Source organism: Microcaecilia unicolor, chromosome 13, assembly GCF_901765095.1.
Source record: "Microcaecilia unicolor chromosome 13, aMicUni1.1, whole genome shotgun sequence".
In the NCBI taxonomy this organism is placed as follows: domain Eukaryota; kingdom Metazoa; phylum Chordata; class Amphibia; order Gymnophiona; family Siphonopidae; genus Microcaecilia; species Microcaecilia unicolor.
Window position 1 is genome coordinate 16647876 of NC_044043.1, and position 25912 is coordinate 16673787.

At 46.5% G+C, this 25912-nt stretch overlaps 1 protein-coding gene across 6 annotated transcripts in view; it reads right to left on the reverse strand.

The window, feature by feature from the left end:
- The window catches only part of SPDL1 (spindle apparatus coiled-coil protein 1), a 347822-nt gene that overhangs the window by 288535 nt on the left and 33375 nt on the right, over positions 1–25912 (reverse strand). For all 6 annotated transcript variants that reach the window (XM_030222480.1, XM_030222482.1, XM_030222476.1 and 3 more), the window contains one exon: positions 4237–4401. In XM_030222480.1, coding sequence (XP_030078340.1) covers positions 4237–4401 — 165 coding nt within the window. The remainder of the gene's footprint in view (positions 1–4236; positions 4402–25912) is intronic.

Below are 25912 nucleotides of genomic sequence, written 5' to 3' on the forward strand. Positions count from 1 at the left end.
TAAAGCAATAAAACTAAAAACCTTTTTGCCAGCCTGTATGCCAGCCTCAAATGCCGCACCCACCTCCATGACAGCAGAAAGTGTTCTATCCTCTGACAGCCTTTCCCTGGTTGTGATGTGGCTCTCGGGTGAGTGTGATACCTTTTCTGTTAGGTGCACTAGAGAGTCACATCAGCAAATGCATTGTGGTGGGTGTACGGTAGTGGGCTCTACTCCCATGGTGCTTTTCCCCATGCTAACTGGGTCAGAGTGTGCCCTGTTTTGTTTCCGGTAGCCCATGAAGTAGTGGCCATTTTTGTCAGCCACTTTTAGATCCCTTTCATGTGTTACCCATGTAAGAGGACTTAGTTATTACCTTGAATGTAGCTGAAAGAGGGCACTGTACACCATTCTGCCAGCTCTGACCTACTGCTAATCTCAGTACCAGGGAGACTCTTTGCCAGTGGGGCACAACCTCTGATCTGCAGTTAACTGTGAGTAAACGTGCTTATTCAAATAAAGGACTTTTTCAAAGAGATTAGTCTTCAGGTGTCAACTGGTGTGCCAAGGTTATACAGCAGCAACAAGTCTTAGAGGCCTGCGTGTATGCAGGTCCCTGGAGCACTTTTAGTGGGTACCGCACTGCACTTAAGGCAGGCGGACCCAGGCACATCCCCGCCGCTACCTGTAACACTTGTGCTGGTAATGGGAGCCCTCCAAAACCCATTGTACCCACAAGTAGTTGCCCCCTTCATCCCTAAGAGCTATGGTAGTGTTGTACATGTGTGGGTAGTGTTTTTTTTTTTTTTTTGGAGGGGGGAGGGGATTGGGGGGCTCAGCACCCAAAGCAAGGGAGCTATGCATGTGGGAGCCTTTTCTGAAGTCCACCGCACCCTTAGGGTGCCCAGTTGGTGTCCTGGCATGTGAGGGGGACCAGTGCACTACAAATGCTGACTCCTCCCATGACCAAATGCCTTGGATGTCGCTGGGTTGGAGATCGTTGGCATTTTTTCCCATTATCGCTGAAAAACAAAACCGGCGATCTCAACCCCAGCGAACTCTGGCATTTGGCCGGGCTAAACCATATTATCGAAAAAAAAAGATGGCCGGCCATCTTTTTCGATAATACGGTTCCGGCCAGCTGTAGCACCGCCGCCAAAATAGATCGCCGGCGACCTATTTGGCCGGCGACGTTCGATTATGCCCCTCCACGTTATCCAAGTCTGTCAATGAGGCTGTCTCTTCCTATAATACTATTCTCTCCTCTGCTCTGGATACTCTTGCTCCTCCCATTCCCCGTTCTGTAAAACGTACCAAACCCCAGCCTTGGCTGACCGCTAGAATCCGCTACCTACATTTCAAATTCTTGCTGACCTCCTTCCAGTCTGCTCTTTTACTTGTCAAACAGGACTATTACATCCAGTTGACAAATTTTCTTGGTTCAAACCCTCGACGTCTCTTTGCCACACTGAACTCTCCTCAAAGTGCCTTCACTTCCAACCCCCCTTCACTTTCCCCCCAGACTCTGGCTGAGTTCTTTCATGATAAGGTTCACAAGATTAAACTTGAATTCTCAACCAGGTCACCTCCACCTCTCCTTCCCTTAGTCCATTCTCTCAACCCTCCAACCCCTGCCTCCTTTTCTTCCTTTTCCGAAATCACTGAAGAGAAAAGTACACATCTTATTTCCTCCTCGAAACCAACTACCTCTTCCTCTGATCCTATTCCCACCCATCTACTTAACACTCTCTCTCCTACTGTCATCCCTTTTATCTGTCATATCCTCAATCTTTCACTGTCCACTGCAACTGTTCCTGATGCCTTCAAACATGCCGTAGTCACACCATTCCTTAAAAAATATTCAATGGACCCTACCTGTCCTTCCAACTATCGCCCCATCTTCCTCCTCCCTTTCCTATCCAAGATACTTGAACATGCTGTTCACCGCCGTTGCCTTGACTTTCTTTCATCTCAAACTATTCTTGATCCACTTCAATCTGGCTTTCGCCCCTTCATTCAACTGAAACAGCACTTGCTAAAGTCTCCAATGATCTGTTCCTGGCCAGATCCAAAGGTCTCTATTCTATCCTCATCCTTCTCGATCTATCTGCTGCTTTTGCCACTGCTGATCACAGCCTACTCCTTGATACGCTGTCCGCAATTTTTTTTTGTTGCATTTGTACCCCGCGCTTTGCCACTCATGGCAGGCTCAATGCGGCTTACATATTGTATACAGGTACTTATTTGTACCTGGGGCAATGGAGGGTTAAGTGACTTGCCCAGAGTCACAAGGAGCTGCCTGTGCCTGAAGTGGGAATCGAACTCAGTTCCTCAGTTCCCCAGGACCAAAGTCCACCACCCTAACCACTAGGCCACTCCTCCACTTGGATTTCAGGGCTCTGTTCTTTCCTGGTTTCCTTCTTATCTCTCCCAGCGTACCTTTAGTGTATACTCTAGTGGATCCTCCTCTACTTTTATCCCACTGTCAGTTGGTGTACCTCAGGGATCTGGTCCTGGGACCTCTTCTTTTCTCCATCTATATTTCTTCCCTCGGTACTCTGATCTCAACCCATGGTTTTCAGTATCATCTTTATGCTGATGACTCCCAGATCTACCTCTCCACACCAGAAATCTCAGCAGGAATCCAGGCCAAAGTATTAGCCTGCCTGTCTGACATTGCTGCCTGGATGTCTCAGCGACATCTGAAACTAAACATGACCAAGACTGAGCTTCTTATCTTTCCCCCTAAACCAACCTCTCCTCCTCCCCCATTCTCTATTTCTGTGGATAACACTCTCATCCTTCCTGTCTCATCAGCTTGTAACCTTGGGGTCATCTTCAACTCCTCCCTCTCCTTCTCTGCACATATTCAGCAGACTGCTAAAACCTGTCGTTTCTTTCTCTATAATATCACCAAAATTTGCCCTTTCCTTTCTGAGCACACTACCAGAACCCTCATCCACACTCTTATCACCTCTCGCTTAGACTATTGCAACTTGCTTCTTACAGGTCTCCCACTTAGCCATCTCTCTCCTCTTCAATCTGTTCAAAATTCTGCTGCACGACTAATATTCCACCAGTGTCGTTATGCTCATATTAGCCCTCTCCTCAAGTCACTTCACTGGCTTCCTATCCGTTTCCGCATACAGTTCAAACTCCTCTTATTGACCTATAAGTGCATTCACTCTGCAGTTCCTCAGTACCTCTCCACTCTCATCTCTCCCTACATTCCTCCTCGGGAACTCCATTCACTGCGTAAATCTCTCTTATCTGCACCCATCTCCTCCACTGCTAACTCCAGACTCTGCTCCTTTTATCTTGCTGCACCATATGCCTGGAATAGACCTCCTGAGCCGGTACGTCAAGCTCCATCTCTGGCCGTCTTCAAATCTAAGCTAAAAGCCCACCTTTTTGATGCTGCTTTAACTCCTAATCCTTATTCACTTTGTTCAGAACCCTTATTTTATCATCCTCACTTTAATATTCCCTTGTCTCTTGTTTGTTCTGTCTACCTGTCCTAATTAGATTGTAAGCTCTGTCGAGCAGGGACTGTCTCTTCATGTTCAAGTATACAGCGCTGCATACGTCTAGTAGCACTTTAGAAATGGTAAGTAGTAGTAGTACTAAGGAAAATTGTAAACACTTCTCAAGGTGGCAAAAAAGAACAATCTATCATAGTGATGTGCTTTTCAGGATGACTATGTCCCACAGGAGTGTAGCTTATTTACAAAAGGGATGGAATTTGATATACCAGCTTTCTGTGGTATCTGGAGCAGTAGTCACAAGGAGCTGCAGTGGGAATCGAACCCAGTTCCTCAAGTTCTCAGGTCACTGCATTAACCATTAGGCTACTCCTCCAGGGAGGAGAGAGTACCTTTCTTTTCTGTGTATGCTGATTTTGGGTGTTATTTAGTTGAAACTGGATTTTTATTTATATGTTTTGTTATTATGGGTTTTTATAATGTAAATGTTTTCATTTTTTGTAAATCACTGAATAGTTTTCCAGAAAAGCAGTTTCAATGAGATTAAGTAAATAAAATTCGTATTTTGCGGATATGACTTATGATCTTTAGTATATGGCTTTACAGAAGAAAAGAGGAAACTCAAAGGACATATGAATCATTATTTAACATTAGCTATTATATTATGGGTATCACCACGCCTTCCACAACTGGACCAAATCAGGTTTGTTTGTTTGGTCTTTTTAGGAATTCTGTATTCTTTCAGAAAAGTCAAATAATTGCATATGATCCAAACCTCATTTTTATATTCGCTGATTTCTCGGCCATGGCGCCTCTCCAGCTGTTCAATAAATGACTTCTGTTGAAGTTTACCAATTTCACATTCAGACTCCGTACTTTGCAATATTTGATTCTTAAGCTCAATTTCTTTCTGAAGTGAATATTTTTCTTGTTTTAAGTTCTGAAATAAACAAGATAAAATGAGCACATTATTCATATAGAAAAGCATCACTGTTGAAACAAAGGCAGAACCCGAGTAATAACTCACCAAAATTTTTCTTCTGTATATTATATATATTTTTTCAATTTTATTTACACAAATCATTTGAACCATTTCTAACAGACAGATCATTTGTATTCAAAAACACTAAATCAGTTTGTTCTATCAAATGATCACCTTTTGGAGACCCCCAGGGCATCATCACCTCCCTCTTTTCAATATCTATAATTGTTCTGCTAGCATCTATTATTTAAATATTTGGATTTAAATTTCTTTTTTATATTAGTGACTTTCAGCATGGACACAAAGCAGGGAGAAGAAATTAATCCACTGAACTTTCTGGAAAGGATGTGGTGAGAAATATGATAAAATTTGGCAAAATGTGACGCATTATGTGTCTTTAGAAGAAATTATATCCTACTCACTCCACAAGCAAACCACTAAAAACAAAACCCTGGCTATAATTTTTTATTTTAAAAATTATCCTTTGCCCCTCCTCAAATTTTAGCCATTGTTAAATCTGCTTTTTGCAGTTTAAACATCCTATAATAGTTAAGGTTTCATCTGCAAGATCTGTGGCCAATTTTTTGGTAATTTCTAAACTGGACTATTGTAATTCATTCTAATGTGGCCTTATCAACTATTTGCTTAGTTGTTTACAATTAATTTAAAATGCAGCTGTTCGAGTTTTGGCCAAAGTTAGGAGAAGACAGCATGTATCACCATTACATTGGGTTCCTGCATCAAAAAGAATCTTTTATGATTGGACTTTTAGGGGGCAGATTGCATTGGGCCAGACAACTCAAACAACTTTGTAACTCCTTATATGTTCCTTTGAGATCTTTAAGATGTTTTTAACAGGGTCATATTACACTGCCACTACTAACAGTTTTAACATTCAGAGAGCTCTTCATGTTTCCAACAAACTGAGGAGTATCCTAAAGAAATATTTCTTCACAGAAAGGGTGATGAATTCATGGAACAGCCTCCTAGTGAAGTGGTGGAGACTACTGAATTAAAGCAAGTATGGGACAAGTACATAGTATTTCTTTTTTTTTTTTTTTAATTTATTGAAATCCTTATTAGGCATTGATAATACAGAACAAAATGTAGTGAATTGTACACAATGTGAAGATAGAACAAACATTTCCAATGCAATACAAACTGTGTGCTATATAAAAGCACCTATCTAAATATCAATGCAAAAATAAATACAAACAGTACTTTCAAATTTTTTAGTTTTATTAATGAGAGATCCCCTATACCCCTAGCTACCCCCTCCCCCCAAGTCCCCACCTGGATCCCCCCTACCCCACCCTCTCCCCCCCAATACCCTCCCCGTCTAAACCCCCCCACACACCCCTACCCCCTCCTCACATCCCATTTCATTCACTTTTCAAACAGAACATACATTCAAAAAGGGTCTCCAAACCCCTTCCCATTTCAACAAGGTTTTCCTTTTCGCTGCCATCAATCGCTCCATCTCACATATATAGCGCACCTTTGAAATCCAACCGACCAATGAGGGAACCAAGGGAGACTTCCAACTCTTCGCCAAGTTTATACGAGCCGCATGCAGAGCTCCCCTCACCAATAGACACTGGCTTGCCGTAAATCCTTCCGGTCTCTGCCCCAACAAAAAGACCGCAGGATGCCACCGTACAGATTTACCCACCCAAACCTGAAGACGCGACTGCATACTTTTCCAGTAAGCCTTGGCCTTGGGACAAGACCACCAAATGTGCCCCATAGTCCCCAATCCCCCACATCCCCTCCAGCACCTATCCGACACCATAGCAAACATATGGTGCAACCGTACAGGAGTAAGATACCATCTATAAAACACTTTAATGGCATTTTCCTTCATAGCCACTGCCAGTGAAGACCTCAAAATTCCCTTCTCCAGTCTCAACCATTCTGCATCTGAGAAAGTAAAATTTAACTCCTGCTCCCACCTTCTCCAATGTAAGAGAGAAGGCTTGAGACGTGTCACCATACAAAGAGGTTATCATCCCCCGCGTACTCCGGAACTCCACACACAACTCCTTTAGAGGAAGAGCATCTTGACTCAAACACACTCCATAAGTGGGCCCCTGCATGAAATGCTTTAATTGCAAGTAAGCGTAATGATCGCTAGGCCAAAGCTTAAAATCCTCCACCAGCGTCTCAAAAGAAGCAAAATCCTCGTTCACATGAAGCTGCCCCAACATATCGAGTCCAGAAGCTGCCCACTGACAATAAGACGTATTCCCCACACCTGGCTCAAACAAAGGATTATCCACAATCGGTGCCAATCCAGATACTGGAGGTTGCCGTTCCAGGAACAGAAGATCCCAGTAGAAAAAAGTAGCCTGCACCGTGAGCGGGAATCTTTCAACCTGTCCTCTATATCTACTTGGAAGCCACATTAAATGCCCCAACCTGCGAGAACCCACCAAGGATTGCTCAATATGCATCCACACCTTATGATCTGCCCTCCGAAACCACTGAACAGCCGATCTAGCTTGCGCTGCACAATAGTACCAGAACAAATTAGGTACCCCCAATCTCCCATCTTGCTTACTCTTGTACAAAAAAGCACACGGTAGGCACGGTCTCTTTCGATTCCAGATAAAGCGAATCAAAATATCTTGCAAAGTAGACAAAAATGACCTGGGCAAACGCAAGGGGAGTACCTGAAACAAATACAATAGGCGAGGTAAAATATTCATTTTAATTGCAGCAATCCGCCCAGACCAAGAAAGACCCATAGACATCCATCTATCCAAATCTCTTTGCACTTCTTTCTGAATAGCCGGGTAATTAACAGCAAACAACTCAGACAGGTTCCCCGGTATCTGAACCCCTAAATAGCGAAGAAGTCTTCAGTGACTCCATCAGCTCAGGTGGTATCCCCACGGCCAACCCGACAGATTTACTCGCATTCAATTTATATCCAGATACCTGCGAATACGTCTCTATTTCCTTCATTAAGTTAGGGAGAGAAACTAATGGTTTAGTTAAGAACAGGAGAACATCGCCCGCAACTAGTGCAATTTTATGCTCCTGTTCTCCCACCCTTACCCCAGTAATATCTACATTTTCCCGAACTGCCGCCGCTAAAGGCTCCATCGCCAAAGCAAATAAAAGGGGAGACAACGGGCACCCCTTCCTAGTACCACGTCCCAAAAAGAAAGTCCCCGAGTTTCCCCCATTTATTCTCACACAAGCCTGTGGCGAAGAGTAGAACGCTTGAATCCAAGACCTATAAAACGGGCCCACCCCAAATCGATGTAAAACCTTATCCAAATATCCCCAGAGCACTCTGTCAAAGGCCTTTTCAGCATCCAGCCCCAATAACACCACCGGCCAGGCTTTCAACTTAGATGCATAAAGTAAATCCAAAGTTCTACGAATGTTATCCATTGCCTGTCGCTTTGCTACAAATCCGACCTGGTCCGGGTGAATTAAGTTAGGAAGCACACTACCCAAGCGATTCGCAAGCACCTTAGCTAATATTTTGACATCAGTGTTAAGTATAGAGATAGGGCGATACGATGCACAATCCGTTTTTTATCAGGTTTTGGGATTACCGCCAACCAGGCCTCCATCATGGACTTGGGTAAAGGCTCACTATCCCTCACAGAGTTAATGACCAGCATCAAATAAGGTGCCAAATCCCTCACAAAGGTCTTAAAAAACTCATTCGTAAATCCATCCAAGCCAGGTACCTTGCCCGTTGGCAATGCCTTAATAACCTGTACCACCTCATTGACCGTCACCGGAGCCTCCAACTCCCTTCTCTGTTATTCAGACAGAACCATCAAACCCAGAGCCTCCAGATAATTATCAATTTCCCCAGTCTGTACAGCAGCATCCTCCCTATACAAGATCCCATAAAATTGGGCAAAACGCTCCCCGATCCGAGCTGAAGTATGCAACATAGTTCCCCCTTCATCCTTCACTCACACAATATGCCTATCTGCTCTCAGCTTTCTTAATTTTGTAGCCAATAAACGTCCAGGTTTATTCGTACATTCATAATGCACTTGCTTCAACCTTGCATGCACAAACTGCAAACTCTCTTCATGCATCCCATCCAGCTCCAATCCCACCTCCTGAAGCTTCCGAAAGTCTGACACAGAGCTCGAGGTCCTGTATCTGTCCTCCAAAGCACCTAATCTTTCCATACATTGAGCCAAACGCACTTTATGAGCTCTGGACCTCTGACCAGCACACAATGAAGTAACCTCTCGATACTGCTTTAAAAGCATCCCACACTGTCCCCAGGGTCAGTCCCGACTCCATATTAAGGGAAAAATATTCTTTTAATACAGGGAGAAAATTGGCAACAATATCTGGATCCTGTAGCAGACAGTTATTGAATGTCCAGCGCCGGTCCCGCACCTCCTCCCTCAAGGAAGGAATAACTGCCCAGACCGGCACGTGATCAGATATAGTGATATGACCTATATATGAGTCACCCCCCGACTAGGTTTTATAAAAAAAAACCAAACAACATAATCTAGTCTGGAGTGTGAGAGATGTACAGGAGAATAAAAGGTATAGTCCCAATCTCTAGTATGCCCCAGTCTCCATACATCATAAAGACCCAGATCATCTACAAAATTCGTCAAAGCCTTGGAAATTCTAATGTCAGTCGAGGCTGGAGGAGCAGATCTATCCATCTCTGGCTGCATGGTAGCATTAAAATCTCCTGCCACCAGCACTTTACCTCGAGCAAAATTCTGCAACTCCCTCTGGAGGCGCACAAAAAAACCTTCCTGTCTCTCATTTGGCGCCTAAACACTAGCCAAAGTATACTCTTCCTGCTCCAACATAACATGCAAGAAAAGATAGAGACCATCAGTGTCTCTCTTTAAATGCACAAGCTGTACTTGGACATCCTTATGCAACAGAACAGCCACCCCTCTCTTCTTTGCTCCCCTTGCATCAGAAGCATAGTACACAGTCGGGTATTGGGAAAAGATAATAAACCCTCATGTTTCTTTAAGAAATGAGTTTCTTGCAAGAAAACCACATGTGGATGTATCAAACTTAACTCACGCATTAAAGAATGCCTTTTGTATGGAGAATTTAGACCTTTTACATTATAGGTGAAAACCTTAAAGTCTGACATCAAATTTTATCTGTCTAAAGCACATGACTGGTGAAAGGAGCCTGCATGTTCTTAATTCCCAGGAACCCACATTTCCCCCCCTACTTCCTCCCATCTCCCTACCCATATCGTCCCACTCCTCCCCTCCCACCGCCCACCACCCTTCCCCCTCCCCCTCACACAATCCTTGTCCTGCCATCAAGTTGGCCACCATAGTTAACAGTACCACTCAAATCCCTACCCCCCAGATAAACCCCCCAAAACCTCCCTGCCCCACCCCTCTCTACTCCCACCTCCCCCCTAGCTCTCACTACCCTCTCATCACTCATACCCCCACCAGACAGTGCCCGTAGGCCCTGAATGGGAAAACAGGAAAATCCCCCCATGACTGAACGAACCCCCTCCCCTCTAACAGTAACCCCTACAATACTACCCCACTATTTATAATATATCTGCAAGCATAAAGAAATATACTGTCACTTGCTTGAAATACACGTCAATGGCTCAGGGCTCAGGCTAAGAGCTAGGCTTTTAAAAATCAGAGATCACCTCTGACACAGTTACATTTCACTGTGGCAAGTGCTGAAATGAGGTAATTGAGAGCTGACAGAGGGTGGGGGGAATCTACTCTGTAAACAATAAGGAGACTGGCACCAACAAGACGTCATGAGCAAGATTGTTGTGGTTATGTAGAGATAGTACTGGGTCAGCTGCACCCCGGGGGAGAACATTCAAAGGAGGGGGCTAAGGGAAGGTTTGGGGAACATGTGGAGTCATCTCACAAGATACTTAGAGCCTGATAACATGTGAAGTCATTTTGATCAAACTGATAAGGGCCAAGAACCCTAGTGAGAAAGACTAGGGTCCACTGGAACCAATGGAGTCAAAATGGTATATAAGGACCAGTCTGAGGGGTATTGAATCAGAAGGAAGGCTACAAGAGAAGGCGGGTGACAGACGTGTCGTATAATGCTGCTCAACCATATGAATACCTGATTTGCCTGTACTACTGTTGGTGAGATTGTAATAACCTATCTTCTTATATCCCAGTGAGTCCTTCTGATTATGGAGTTTGTTAATTTCTATACTGTGTAAAGAGCAGTCTGGGGAGGATGAGGTCAGAGTAATTGGTGGGAACACGCAAATTATTTACTTCCGCCACTATCAGCAATACATACTGTACAAACTGGCGTGAAAATAAGCTGTCCAAACTTTTCATGTCACTGTAGTTAGCAAAACAAATGTTTTTCAGAACTGGAAAAAGAAGAAAACAGTTAAAGTCATTTTTTTATCACGCTGTTTCTTAGCTGTCGAATCAATCCTCTTCCATTTCTGCAACTGTGCCCTCGTGGCAGGCGCCATCACACCCAGCGGGACTGCCACTGCTGTCAAACCTGCCTCATACAGGAATCTCCATGCCTCCGTCATCTTGCGAACTCATATTTGTTTCCCATTAACTGAAAAACACAGCGCAAAGGGAAATAGCCATCTATAGGAAATCTTCTCCTTCATTAGTATCTCCAGAACTGGCTTCATTGCTCTCCTCTGCATCAAAGTAAAGAGTGAAATGTCCTGATAAACCGTTACTTGCGCTGCATTGTAGTCCAAAGCTGGAGATTGTCGCGCTTTAAGCCACAGCTGTTCCTTAAAAGCATACGATGTAAAGCGCACTATTATATCTCGTGGGCGATTATCCCTGGGTTTGCCAAGCACTCTACGAGTACGATCGATCCCCACAGAAGCCAGGTCCAGAGAGTCCCCCAGAATCTTGGCACATAGTGTACGAACCACTACCGGAACATCCTCCATGTTGCTATTTTCTGGCACCCCACGGAACCGGAGGGTTCCTTGTCCTGGGAGGCGCTGGCGGAGGATGTCCAGGAAGAGTTGGCAACAACATTCTCTTTAGAGGCACAGCAAAAAGTGCCCCTCAAGTTCCATCACAGGCACATCAGGGACACAGTTACCGAACTAGACTATGCCAAGTTACTGGCTGCCTGGAAACGAGATATCCCCATGGCCTTTACATTGCCTCAGTTCAAGTCCCATGTGCTTACAATGCGCAAAACAAAGAACATGACGCAGCACTGGGAGCTACAATACAAATTTGCTCTTCGACTCTACATTTCTCCCAGAAGAGCCTTTCACATGGGACTCTCACCTTGGGGAGAGTGCCTCAAATGCAGGGATCCGGGGGCCACCCTCGGGCACATGTTTTGGTCCTGCAAGGGCATAGTCTGATTTTGGAAGGAGCTAGTACAATATGTTTCTGAGATGTGGAAGGCAGGCTGGAAGTATGACACGGCACTGCTCCTGGGCCATCCTGTTCTCATACACCCTGTCCCATCAGGATTTACCGCTTTTGTATGCAAAGCTATTGTAGTGGCTAAACAAGCAATACTCTCAGAATGGCTTACATACAACTACCCTACAGTATCGCAGTGGCGTGTGCGTATGATAACGTTACTGCGGGTAGAGAGGGTGGTAATTACAGACTTTAAAACGAAGACTGGAGTGCGTTTCCAACTCACTCTGACTCCTTTTTGGAATACTCTGACTCCAACTGCCAGGAGTAGACTGTTAAACTTCTAAATATTGCCCTGTACCCTGCGTTATTATGTTCATTTGATGCCATAGAAAGGGAAAGGGGGGGGGGGTGGGGGTGGGAGGGGAAGGGGAGGGAAGGTTAAGTCCTATTTGTTGGGGTAGAAGTACTATGTGTTAGTTTAGCCACATGGGGGGAAAATACCAGACGTTCATGTATGATGATGTTAACTTTTCTTCTTAAGTTTTGAATAAAAATGATTGAAACATAAATGACCTAGAGATGGGAGTAACTAGTGAGGTAATTACATTTGCTGATGACACAAAGTTATTCAACGTCATTAAATCACGGGACGATTGTGAAAAATTACAAGAGGACCTTACGAGACTGGGAGACTGGGCGTTTAAATGGCAGATGACGTTTAATGTGAGCAAGTGCAAAGTGATGCATGTGGGAAAGAGGAACCAGAATTATAGTTACGTCATGCAAGTACATAAATACATAAGTACATAAGTAATGCCATACTGGGAAAAGACCAAGGGTCCATCGAGCCCAGCATCCTATCCACGACAGCGGCCAATCCAGGCCAAGGGCACCTGGCAAGCTTCCCAAACGTACAAACATTCTATACATGTTATTCCTGGAATTGTGGATTTTTCCAAGTCCGTTTAGTAGCGGTTTATGGACTTGTCCTTTAGGAAACCGTCCAACCCCTTTTTAAACTCTGCCAAGCTAACCGCCTTCACCACTTTCTCCAGCAACGAATTCCAGAGTTTAATTATACGTTGGGTGAAGAAAAATTTTCTCCGATTTCTCCTTCCACGTTAGGAGTCACAGACCAAGAAAGGGATCTAGGTGTCATCGTTGATGATACATTGAAACCTTCTGCTCAGTGTGCTGCTGCGGTTAAGAAAACAAATAGAATGTTAGGTATTATTAGGAAAGGAATGGAAAACAAAAATGAGGATGTTATAAATGCCTTTGTATCGCTCCATAGTGCGACCGCACCTCGAATATTGTGTTCATTTCTGGTCGCCGCATCTCAAAAAATATATAGTATTAGAAACGGTGCAGAGAAGGGTGACGAAAATGATAAAGGGGATAGGACAACTTCCCTATGAGAAAAGGCTAAAGCGGCTAGGGCTCTTCAGCTTGGAGAAAAGGCGGCTGAGAGGAGATATGATAGAGGTCTATAAAATATTGAGTGGAGTAGAATGGGTAGATGTGAAGCGTCTGTTTACTCTTTCAAAAAATACTAGGACTAGAGGGCATGCAATGAAGCTACAATGTAGTAAATTTAAAACGAATTGGAGAACATTTTTCTTCACTCAACGTATAATTAAACTCTGGAATTCGTTCCCAGAGAATGTGGTAAAGGCGGTTAGATTAGTGGAGTTTTAAAAAAGGTTTGGACAGCTTCCTAAAGGAAAAGTCCATAGACCATTATTAAATGGACTTGGGGAAATCCACTATTTCTGGGATAAGCGGTATAAAATGTTTTGTACTTTTTGGGTATCTTGCCAGGTATTTGTGACCTGAATTGGCCACTGTTGGAAACAGGATTCTGGGCTTGACGGACTTTTGGTCTTTCCCAGTATGGCAATACTTATGTACTTATGTATCTTCAGCTGAAGACTGGCAATCCAAACTGGAGGTAGAAAAACACGGCCCACGGATGTGTTGAAGCGCACTCCCAGGTATTCCAGAGTCTGTGACAGGCATAAGTGACTCTTGGTTGGGTTCACCACCCAACCCAACGACTCCAGAAAGCTTACCACCTGAGCGGTTGCTGCTTCACTCTCCGACCGAGACTTTGCCCAAATCAACCAATTGTCCAGATAAGGGTGGACCAAGAAACCCTGTTTCCGCAAAGCAGCCCCCACCACCACCATGAGCTTGGAAAAAGTCCGTGGTGCCATTGCAAGCCCGAACGGCAAAGCACAGAACTGAGAGTGTTTCACTAACACAGCAAAGCGAAGGAAACGCTGATGAGCCACACGGATGAGGGATGTGCAAGTACGCTTCTGTGAGATCCAAGGACATCAGAAACTCCCCTTGCCGAACCGCAACTATTACCAAGCACAAAGTCTCCATACAGAAAGAGGGAACTCTTAGGGCTTCATTGACCCTCTTGATATCCAAAATGGGACGAAAGGAGCCCTCCTTTTTGGGTACCTCAAAAGTAGATGAAATAGCACCCCATTCCCTGTTCCCGACAGGAAAACGGGCACTACTGCCCCCAGAAGGAGAAGACGCAGAAGAGTATCCCGAATCGCCCCCACTTTGAGACGAGATAAACAAGGAGACGCGAGAAACAAATCTGCCAGAGGGTGATCGAACTCGAGAGCATAACTGTCGTGTAACACCTCTAGAACTCATTGGTCCAACGTGATTTGGGTCTTCCTCTGGTAAAACTGCCGCAGCCGCCCACCAATCTGCACCAGAGGGTGGACCCCCGTACCCTCATTGCAAAGTGCGAGTAGCTCCGGAACCCTCAGAGAAGGAGTCTCACTCCCAACGGCGTCCTCCTCGAAAGGGCTGGGTTCGCTGAAAAAAAAAAAACAGCCCCGGGAGGCTCCGTTTGTCCTGCCTGGCCTAGACCGCCGTGAGTCCATAAGACGACCCTGCAAAGAACTTCCCCGGCGCACCTCCAGAAGTCGCAAAACTTTAGCGTCCCCAAGCCCACGCACAAACTAATCCAGTTCCTCACCAAAAAGCATGGAACCCTTAAAGAGAAGACAACATAATTTAGCCTTGGATGCTACATCTGCGACCCAACCTCTGAGCCACAAAGTTCAACAAGCCGCAACTCCCAGGGACATGTTCTTAGCGGAAGCACAGAGCAAATCATACAGCGCGTCAGATAAATAGGAAGAGCCCCATCTCCAATTTTGCCAATTCCTGTACCAAAACAGCCCTATCTACAGCAGGCTCATCCAGAAGCTTCTCCGCCCAGCGGAAACAAGCACGCGCTACCAAATCGCCACACACAGACGCTTGTAAAGCCAGAGCCGACAGATCAAAACTAAGTTTAAGAAAGGACTCAAGCTGAGGGTCCTGAGGGTCACATAACGCCGCACCCCCATCCACCAGAATGGCAGTAGCCTTAGTCACTGCCGTAACCACTGTGTCCACAATAGGGGGCTTTAGGGAATCCTGATCTTCCTGAGGCAGGGGATAAAGTCTAGCCATAGCCCTAGACACCTTACAAGGGGCATCCGGAGCGGACCACTCCTGTAACACCATATCCCTGATATCCTTATTCATAGGGAACAACCGAGAGGGACACCTAATCCCTTTAATCAGCGGATCAACCTGCGTAACCTCACCAGAGGAGGAGTCCCCAGAAGAAAACTTAAGAGTGGATGCCATCTGATCAATTAATTCCAAAAGTTCATCCCTGTGAAAAATGCAGACTACAGAGGGGTCCTTCCCAAGCAGAGAACACTCCTGCTCCTGGGACACTTCTGGAGGATCTTCCTCTACAAACTCACTGAATTCCTCAGAACCTAAAAGAGAAAGAACCTCCAGGTTCAGACCAATCCACCCCAAGCTGCTTAGCACTCACCAGGCCCACCCCTCCACTGATGGGGCTAGCCCGGGTCAGTCCCAACCTCCAAGCTTGATACAGGGACCAAACAAACTCAGGGGGGAATCCCATCCCCCCTGAGCTATCAGCACTACCAAATGCTCCCAGGAGATAGCCCTTTGCACTTGCAGAGGCAGCTCAGCCACGCGGGACGAATCCAAGATGGCGGCGGTTCCCGCCAAAAACGGAACGACCGCCGAGGAACCCGCCTGTGGCCCCATCTCTCTCCCATTTGTGCTCACCGTGGGTGGTTCAGCGGTTAAGTCCGGAGGCAGAGGCAAAGGAGATTTCAGCTCCCCAGAATAGCAGCATTGACCGCCCAGCACCTCGATACCGAGACGCGCGCACGAATGGCAACAGAGCAGCTTAGACATAGGAGCCAGCAGATTAAGGGAGGGAAGCCCAGATCCTGCACCTAAACTCGCACAAAAACACTCCAATCAAACACCAAGTGTGCTCTCTCGGACAGCTGAAAGAAAAAGACTCCAGGAACAAACCGGAGGTTTTTTTTTTTTTTCTTTGAACCCTGTTGCTGTCAAACTGAGAAGGCACTCACGGCTCCCGATCAAAACAGGAAGCCAGGCACAAGGCAGCCCACACAAGGGAGAGCACCAGAGGGGGAGGGACCCGGCCACCCGGGTGTATCACCCCAAGGGGAATCAGAGGCCCCACCGGACCCACACCCCTGAATCACTAAGAGTTCCAAGTACGAGTACCATGCCCCCCAGAAAAAAATCAGGACACCAAGAACCCACAAGGGCCTACCAGACTGGTCATGCTGCACAGGCTGCACATCTACCCTGTGCTTAGACTGAGAAAATACTGGCTGGTTGGGGTTCTGCACAGGTTATTAATGTGTTTAAAGTTAAGTGTTCTCAGTCTCCCTCTGCTGGTAGGCATGCATAACCCAAGTGTCTTGACCGGTCTGAAGGGTTGCTGAGGAACCTACAATTCCTCCTTTAAACCCCAGTTAAGTTCCCAAAGCACAGAGCAAAATAATGTTCACTTACCAGAGCAATGTCCTCTTCTCTCAGAACTTCTCAAAATCCTGAGTGGTGTGTAGCGGGTAGGTGAATCGATTATTCACTCATTCAAAAAGTACAAAGACCAGGGTATACTCAATGAAATTGCATGGAAATAATTTTAAAATAAACAGGAGGAAATATTTTTTCACTCAAAGAAGAGTTAAGCTCTGGAACTCGTTGCCAGAGGATATGGTAGCAGTGGTTAGCATATCAGGGTATAAAAATGGTTTGGACAAGATCCTGAAGGAAAGGTCCATAGTCTGTTATTGAGATGGACATTGGGGAATCCACTGTTTGCCCAGGGATTCGTACAATGGAATGGTGCTACTAACTGGGTTTTTGTCAGGTACTTGTGACCTGGATTGGCCCCTGCTGGAAGCAGGATACTGCGCTACATGGGCCACTGGTCTGACCCAGTATGGCTATTCTTATGTTCTTATGGTATCAGCATGTTTCTTGATGAAGTCAGCAAATCTCCTTCACTTTGTTCCCAAAAAGATTATCACCTCAGCAATGGATGTACGCCAATTTCTCCTGAACAGCTGGTTCTAGGTTGGAAACACGCAGCCGGGAAGTCTGGGCATGCTGATACCCAATACGGAGACTCTGGATGACACATTAAAAGCATCAAAGGTTGCCTGAGCTATGTGCATTAGAATCTCCTTCTACTTGGCTACTAGCTGGCTAAGGTTAGTGCCCCTGCTCTGGGGGTAAAGTGTTCAAAAACTCCACCACACTGCGCACAAAGTTCATCAAGTAAAGGCACATATAGAGATGTTAGTACTCTATGGAGAAAATAAGCATAGAATCCTGATAAAAACATTCCTCCCAAAAGACTCCAGGGTTCAAGTGTCCTTCCCCGGGGGTGCTGAGGCATGGGTTCTGAACGTCTGACCATTCTGAGGGCTGGTTCAACCACTATAGGATGAGGAAGCTGTTGACTCTCGAATTAGGTGCAGGCTGCACAGAGAGAGGGGTCTCCCAGTTCTTCATCTATGCTGCCCTAAGGATGCTATGCACAGATACTGTCACAGCTTCCTTGGGAGAAGAATCATATGTAGTAACATAGTAAATGACAAGTTCCCTACAAGTCATGGTAACATCCTACTAACCTCGGTACCTAAAGACGCTAAGAAAAACAGCTGTGATCTGACCAACTACCGGCCAATAGCCTCCATCCCCCTTTTCGTAAAACTTATGGAGAGCCTGGTGAATAAACAACTCAGTGAGCACCTGAATAAATTTAATGTTCTGCACACCTTGCAATCGGGATTTTGACCGCTCCACAGTACTGAGACCGTACTTGTCACTCTCCTATCCAACTTCAAGAGGGAAATAGTTAAAGGGAAGAGCATTTTACTCTTGCAGTTCGACATGTCCAGTGCCTTTGACATGGTGCACCACGGTATACTTCTGTGGCTCCTTGACTACTTCGGTGAAAGTGGAAATGTATTAGCCTGGCTTAGAGGTTTTCTTACATCTAGATCCTACCAAGTACATGCCAACTCCGCCTTCTCGTCCCACTGGAAAGCTGATTGCGGTGTGGCACAGGGCTCCCCAGTATCATCTACCCTCTTCAATATGATGTTGATCCCCCTGGCAACGGCTCTCTCCAAACTGGGACTGAACCCGTTTATCTACGCAGATGACATCACGATCTTCCTCCCTTTTGAGAAAGCCCTCAATGAAATTACCAGTCGGATACGTCAATGCTTTAACACCATGCTTGACTGGGCCAACTCTTTTAGATTCAAACTCAATGCCGAAAAAACGCACTGCTTGATCCTCTCCTCTCCCTATAACAAACTCTGGCCCCCTACATTGATTACTCCGGAGCTTGTCCTGCCTATCTCGACATCCCTAAAAATCTTGGGAGTTCTGCTTGGCAGATCTTTGTCATTAGAGCAGCATGTGAACTCAACTGTCAAGCAAATGTTCTACTCTCTCTGGAGGCTTAAGCGTATCAAGCCATACTTCCCTCGAGATGTATTCAGCAGTCTTGTCCAGTCCCTGGTGATTAGCCATCTTGATTACTGCAATAACATCTACTGCAATAGCATTTATGGGGGTTGCACGAGTATGCTCCTAAAAAAATTGCAAAACAGCTCAGAATACAGCAGCTCCACTTATCTTCGGCAAATCTAGATTTGACAGTTCGAGACCGTTACGTGCGCAGCTACATTGGCTTCCTGTGAAGGACCGCATCGCCTTCAAAACATGCGCATTGGTGCACAAAATCATCTATGGTGATGCCCCTTCCTACATGGACACTCTCATTAACTTGCCGCCGAGGAACTCCCGAAGGTCGGCCCGCTCGTACCTCAACCCTGCTCCTCATGGCCTCAAATATAAGACCATCTATGGTTCCTCTTTTCCTTATCTCAGCACTCAATTGTGGAACGGGTTGCCTCGAGAGGTCAAATTCACTTCAGATCACCCGAACTTCAAGAAGCGGCTCAAGACCTTCCTTTTTGGCAGTACATACACTAAGAACCCAACAGGTGCCATACCCTTTTAGCCTGCGGCTCCCTCCGTGATAATTTGTCACCTCCCCTCTCTTCCTCTCCCTCCTTCGTTATTTCTCTCTCTCTCCTGTGACCTTGTCCACTGTACTTTGTACTATTGTTTGCTTATTAATTATTGTACGCCACATTGAGCCTGCCCATGGGCGGGAATATTGTGGGATATAAATGTCATAAATAAATAAATGACAACAGATAAAGACCAGCCAGTCTGCCCAACAAAATAAACTCATTTTACATGGTATGTAATACTTTATATGTATATCAGAGTTTGATTTGTCCCTGCCTTTCTCAGGGCACAGACCATACAAGTCCGCCATGCACCGGTTTTGTTTGTGCCAGAGCCGGTGGTTGGGAGGCGGGGCTAGTGCTGGGCAGACTTATACGGTCTGTGCCCTGAAGAGCACAGGTACAAATCAAAGTAGGGTATACACAAAAGTAGTATGTTACCGGTTTTATTCTCCAAATACCGGTGTTGACACCCAATATCCGCTAAAATTCCATAGATCCATTCCTTCTAAACAGGACTGCTGTGTGTTTATCCCACGCATGTTTGAATTCCATTACCGTTTTCATCTCCACCACCTCCCACGGGAGGGCATTCCACGTATCCACCACCCTCTCTGTGAAAAAATACTTCCTGACATTACTCCTGAGTCTGCCCCCCCCTGCAACCTCAATTCATGTCCTCTAGTTCTACAACCTTCCCTAGAAGTTGGACGTCCATCATAAATTGAGGACATCCAACATCTCAGCCCTAGGCTGGTCCTTGATCTTCATCTTAAATGGAACAGACTCAAACATCTCCAGTAAAAATAAAAAAAATGAGAGCTCCTCTGGAGGAAATTTTCCCCTTTCCTGAGGTGGGGAGGGGTATCACGGCTGGCCAAGGGAAACCTCCTCTGAGGGGGCCCTCTGGCTCCAAGTCAGACATCCAAGAGCAGTCTATATCACTCAACAAAATATTCATGAGTTATCTAGGTCTGTGTCCACCTCAGAGCACTGGACTCATGGCTACAATCTTAAGCAACAGTGCCAAGGGAGCTTCCTCCCTGACAGGTTGGAGAGCAGCACTGATTGGTGCCTGGTGGGGCACTGGTGTCGAGCAGCCAACAGGCAGGGCATGGGCCTCCAGGATCAGCTGGGGTGGCAACGTGAATGACATACATGCCCTTGATACCTTCATGACACACCAAGTCAAGATGTGCTCCAACTCTTCCTGGAGGCGCTCTTCAGCTTAAAGAAGAGATGGTTAAGGAGAGATATGATAGAGGTCTATAAAATATTGAGTGGACTGAAATGGGTAGACTTAAATCGCTTGTTTACCCTTTCCAAAATTACTAGGATTAGGATGCATGAAATTAGGATGCATGTAATTAAACTCTGAAATTTGTTGCCAGAGAATGTGGTAAAAGCAGTTAGCTTAGCAGGGTTTAAAAAAAGGTTTGGATAATTTCCTTTAAAGAAACCTCCATAAGCCATTATTAAGAGGGACTTGGGAAAATCCGCAGCTTATTCCTCGAAGCAGCAGCATAAAATCTGTTTTACTGTTCTGGGATCTTGCCATGTACTTGTGACCTGCATTAGCCACTGTAGGAAACAGGATACTGGGCTTGATAGGCCTTCGTTCTGTCCAGTATAGCAATGCTTATGTTCCTCGGAAGCAGGCACTGGTAAAGCCTAGGCTGGTGACAGTGTGGTAACAGCCTGAAAAGATGCTGGGTCCAAATCAGAAAGCTGGTTCCAGCTCCGAGGAGGCTGTTGCAGTAGCACCAACTTCACAGAAGGAGAGCAGTCCTTACAGCACCAGCGTTTCTTGGGGACCAGCGATGTTAGTGCCTCAGTGCTCTTGGCACTGTACTTCAAGGAGGTCCAATGTTGGTGCTTCTTCAACTCAAGTCAATGCCCGGCATCAGAGCATCTCAGTACGAAATGAGGACAATGTCAAATCCTTACGTGTCCTCGGGATCAGGTCTGAGGAAGCTCAGCCCGCAAAGGCACTATCAACGCCCAACATTGAGGCAGATGGAGACCTCCTCAGTGCCAGAGTGTCCCCAGTGTCTGATACAATTCTGGGAGCCAATGAGACCAATGCAGTCATCGATGTGGATGGACCGGACTTGGATTCAAGAACAACCCTCTCGCAAGGCCTTGCAACTCTTCTGGGTTCTCCTCTGCATTTGAGAGCGGAACTTACAGTTAGAGACTTGTTGGTCAGGTCAAAGGCACAGCAAGCACCAACTGTGAGGATTAGTCACAGACATGACCTTGCTGTACCTGGAACATTTCTGAAAACCACTAGGAATTTTCTGTGATATTGAGGAAAAATATAGCTGAAGCAAAATCAAATGGCTTAATAATGTTTTCTTTTTAGTCCCGGCCAGGAGCTAAGGCCTAAGTGGGCCGTAAGCTGCAGAAAAACAGTAGAAACCTAGAAATGCCTAACAATACAAGAGGATAAACTAGAGGGGAAAAATTGAGAAAAAAAATAACACTACTCATAGCAATGCTGAAAGGGCAGGGAAAGCCACAAAGCAAACCATGCTGAACAAAGTACAAGAAAAAGCATCCTCTCAGCCCCACAGAAAAGATGACTGCTGGTCCCGTGCGAACGAGGCAGGAGTGAAGGAACTCACACATGTGCGTTCAGAGCTATCAAAAGCTTCTAGAAACAGATTGCCGATAACATCTGTGCCAGACTCCATCAGATGACACCACTCACATGTAAGAACATAATGTCCTGCTTGTCCTCAGAGAACCAATGCATACTGCTCAAAAAGATTTTAGAGCCTTTTAGCATGGAATCTTAACTGTCAATTATTTGACTGCTCATTAGGCTTTCTTATTCTGTCTACTTCCTCAGGGTTGTCCGATCTTTGTGTTACGTCCATGGTCGTGACTCCTCTTTTGCTCACCTGATCTCTCAAAGTGCAGCTTTCGGGATGGCTCCTGCCTGGCCAGCTTCCAAGATGGCTGCTGCCTGGCCAACATCTAAGATGGCTTCCGCCTGTTCTGTTCCAGCTTCCAAGATGGCTGCTGCCTGGCCAGCAGCTAAAATGGCTTCCGCCTGTTCTGTTCCAGCTTCCAAGATGGCTCCTGTCTGTCCTTCTTGGGTGCTCACTTCCTATGTGTTCCAAGCCTCTCTTTGGTGTCAGTGTGTTCCCTGCTTCTGTCCTGCTGTACGTGACATCATCAGTGAGAGGCTTCATAAGGAAGTGTTGTACTGGCATTCAGGGCCTTTGCATTGCCAAGAGGTCATCAAGTTAGTCAGTGTACTGTTGCGCTGCTACATAGCCTTGCTTTGGGCTCTTGCCCTTCCTGCTTCGTGCTCTTGCCCTTCTGCTTGTTGTGTCTGTGGACTGCTAGTTCTTCTGGTACTCCACTCTGTGTTTGGAGCCACTGAAGCTTTAGCCTCTGTGTGTTCCCTGTCTGTGTTGGGAGCTACTGAAGCTTCCAGCCTTTGTTTGTTCCCTGTCGGTGGTTGTTAGCTACTGAAGCTTCAGCCATTGCCCTGACCTCTGCTAGTGCCTGGTTTATTCTCTGCCTGCTGCCTGTCTCTGACTATTGCCTGAACCCGGATATTCTCTGCTTGCTGCCTGTCTCTGACTACTGCCTGAACCTGGATATTCTCTGCTTGCTGCCTGTCTCTATTGCCTGAACCTGGATATTCTCTGCTTGCTGCCCGTCTCTATTGCCTGAACCCGGATTCTCTCTGTGTGCTTCTACCTAGCTTGTACGTATATCCTGAACCCTGCTTCTGCCTAGCTAGTGTATATCCTGTATCCTGCTTCTGCCTAGCTAGTGTATATGCTGAGTGTATATCCTGAATCCTGCTTCTGCCTAGCTAGGGTATATCCTGAACCCCGTTTCTTCCAAGCTTGTGTTTCCTGACCCCTGCCAGGCTTGCATGTGCCTGCTAAACTCTGCTTTGCCAAGCTTGTATGTATATCCTAGCCCCTGCTCCTGCCAAGTCTTTGTGCACATCCTGCTTGCTTAGTCTGTCTTGTGTTTCTTGCTTAGTGGCTGCTTGGCAGCAATCAGTCCTAGTCTAATACCTAGCTAAGTCTCCCTCGTGTATCCCAGACCCAGAGGGGGGTCCACTGGGCCTTCAGTTCCTGCCCTGCAAGTCCTGCCGGCCGCCTGCACCCAGGGGCTCAACTCCTGAGGAACGGTGGTCAAGCGCAGGTGAAGCTGTTCCTGTTCTGCCTCTCCTAGTTTGCCCGCCTCAGTTGCTACTCCAGTCCGGAGTTCCAGTCCTGATCTTCCTTGTCTCTGGTTCCAGGGTGGTCTTGCCTGCCTCTGCCGCTCTTCGGCAGTGGTCCAAGGGCTCACGAATTCCGGTTCTGCCTCAAGAACCCGACACTTTGTGGCACCTGAAAAAAAAATCTTTCCTCTAATTTGTCTGCCTATACTGGTGACAAAGATATTGACTAGATGTGGCTGCAGGACTGGTCACGAAGGCACTTCACAAATCTCCTCTCTCTTTTCAGAATGGATTCCACCTACCACTGCATTCTATTGCCTACTGCCCAATCAATAACTAATCCAATCACCATCTTGAGACCCGCCCCCAGGATAATCACTTTATTTTATTTTGTTAAAACTTGACCCCTCTCACAAAATGTTGATATGGTGCTTGAGTATATTATATGAGGTGAGTGAGTTTAAAGAAAAAAAAAGGAGGATTTTGGAAAATTAATTTTCCAAAATCCAATACGTAGATAACAAAGGTAAAATTATGTATAATCATACCTGATAATTTTCTTTCCATTAATCATAGCTGATCAATCCATAGACTGGTGGGTTGTGTCCATCTACCAGCAGGTGGAGATAGAGAGCAAACTTTTGCCTCCCTATATGTGGTCATGTGCTGCCGGAAACTCCTCAGTATGTCGATATCAAAGCTCCATCCGCAGGACTCAGCACTTAGAGAATTACACCCACGAAGGGACACTCTGCCCAGCTCACCACCGCCGAAACGGGGGAGGGGAATTAACCCAGCTCATCCCCACACAAGTGGGGGAGGGGAATCCGTCCAGCTCATCCCCGCGGAGCGGGGGAGGGACACCACACCCGCCGATGCGGGGGGATCTGGCTTATCCTGCAACCGCAACCGCGGGAGGAGCTGACTGACCCTAACACCGCCGAAGTGGGAGGGGTACAAAGCTGCCCTACAGCCGCACGAAGCGGGAGGGAGTGCCGGCAGAATTTATGTCTCAATCCAGCCCCGTAAAACGGAGGGGAGAGGAATGCAGCAGCTCACTGTAACACAAACTCGTCTCAACTCTTGAAGAATCCAAGTGAAAGAAGAACTTGAACACGAAGTCCTCCTGAAGTAACTGAAGGCTAAACTTGAACCTAAAATTCAACCAGAATATAAACAGTACAGATATCTGGGAGGGGCTATGGATTGATCAGCTATGATTAATGGAAAGAAAATTATCAGGTATGATTATACATAATTTTACCTTCCATATCATCAAGCTGATCAATCCATAGACTGGTGGGATGTACCGAAGCAGTACTCACCCAGGGCGGGACAAGAAATCCCTGACCTCAACACTGAAGCTCCAAACCGGGCCTCCGCCCGTGCAGCCACAGTCAAACGGTAATGCTTGGAGAATGTATGAGCCGAAGCCCACGTTGCCGCCTTGCATATCTCTTCCAAGGAGACGGATCCGGCCTCTGCCATCGAGGCCGCCTGAGCTCTCGTGGAGTGAGCCTTCAGCTGGATAGGCGGCACCTTCCCCGCGGCCACATAAGCCGCTGCAATGGCTTCCTTGACCCATCTTGCCACTGTAGGCTTAGCAGCCTGCAGACCCTTACGAGGACCTGCAAACCGGACAAACAGATGATCCGATTTCCGGAAATCATTGGTCACTTCCAAGTATCTGATGATGACTCGTCTCACATCCAGATATTCAAGAGCGGAGTACTCCTCTGGGTAGTCCTCCCTACGAAAGGAAGGGAGACAGAGCTGCTGATTCACATGGAAGCGAGAACCAATCTTGGGCAGGAAGGCAGGCACTGTGCGCATAGTCACTCCTGCCTCAGTGAACTGCAGAAAAGGCTCTCGACATGAGAGCGCCTGGAGCTCGGAAACTCTTCTGGCTGAAGTGATAGCCACCAAAAAGACTGCTTTCAACGTCAGGTCTTTCAGAGATGCCCTCGACAAGGGTTCCAAAGGCGGCTTCTGCAATGCTCTTAGCACCAGGTTGAGATTCCACGCAGGCACCACTGAGTGCAGAGGAGGGCGCAGGTGATTAACTCCCTTGAGAAAGCGCACCACATCTGGCTGCGAAGCCAGGGAAGCACCCTTCAGGCGGCCCCTGAAGCAAGCCAGAGTCGCTACCTGGACTTTAAGGGAACTGAGCGACAGGCCTTTCTCCAGACCTTCTTGCAGGAACGCCAACACTGAAGAAATTGGAGCAGTGAAGGGAGAAAGTGAGCCTGCTTCACACCATGCTGCAAAGATACGCCAAACCCTGGCGTAAGCAGTAGAAGTAGAGCGCTTCCTCGCTCTCAGCATAGTGGCGATGACCTTGTCTGAGAAGCCCTTCTTCCTCAGACGCTGCCGCTCAATAGCCAGGCCGTAAGACCAAAGGGAGAGGGATCCTCCATCACCACGGGACCCTGATGTAACAGGCCCTGCTCCACTGACAGCCGCAGAGGATCGTCGACTGAGAGCCTGAA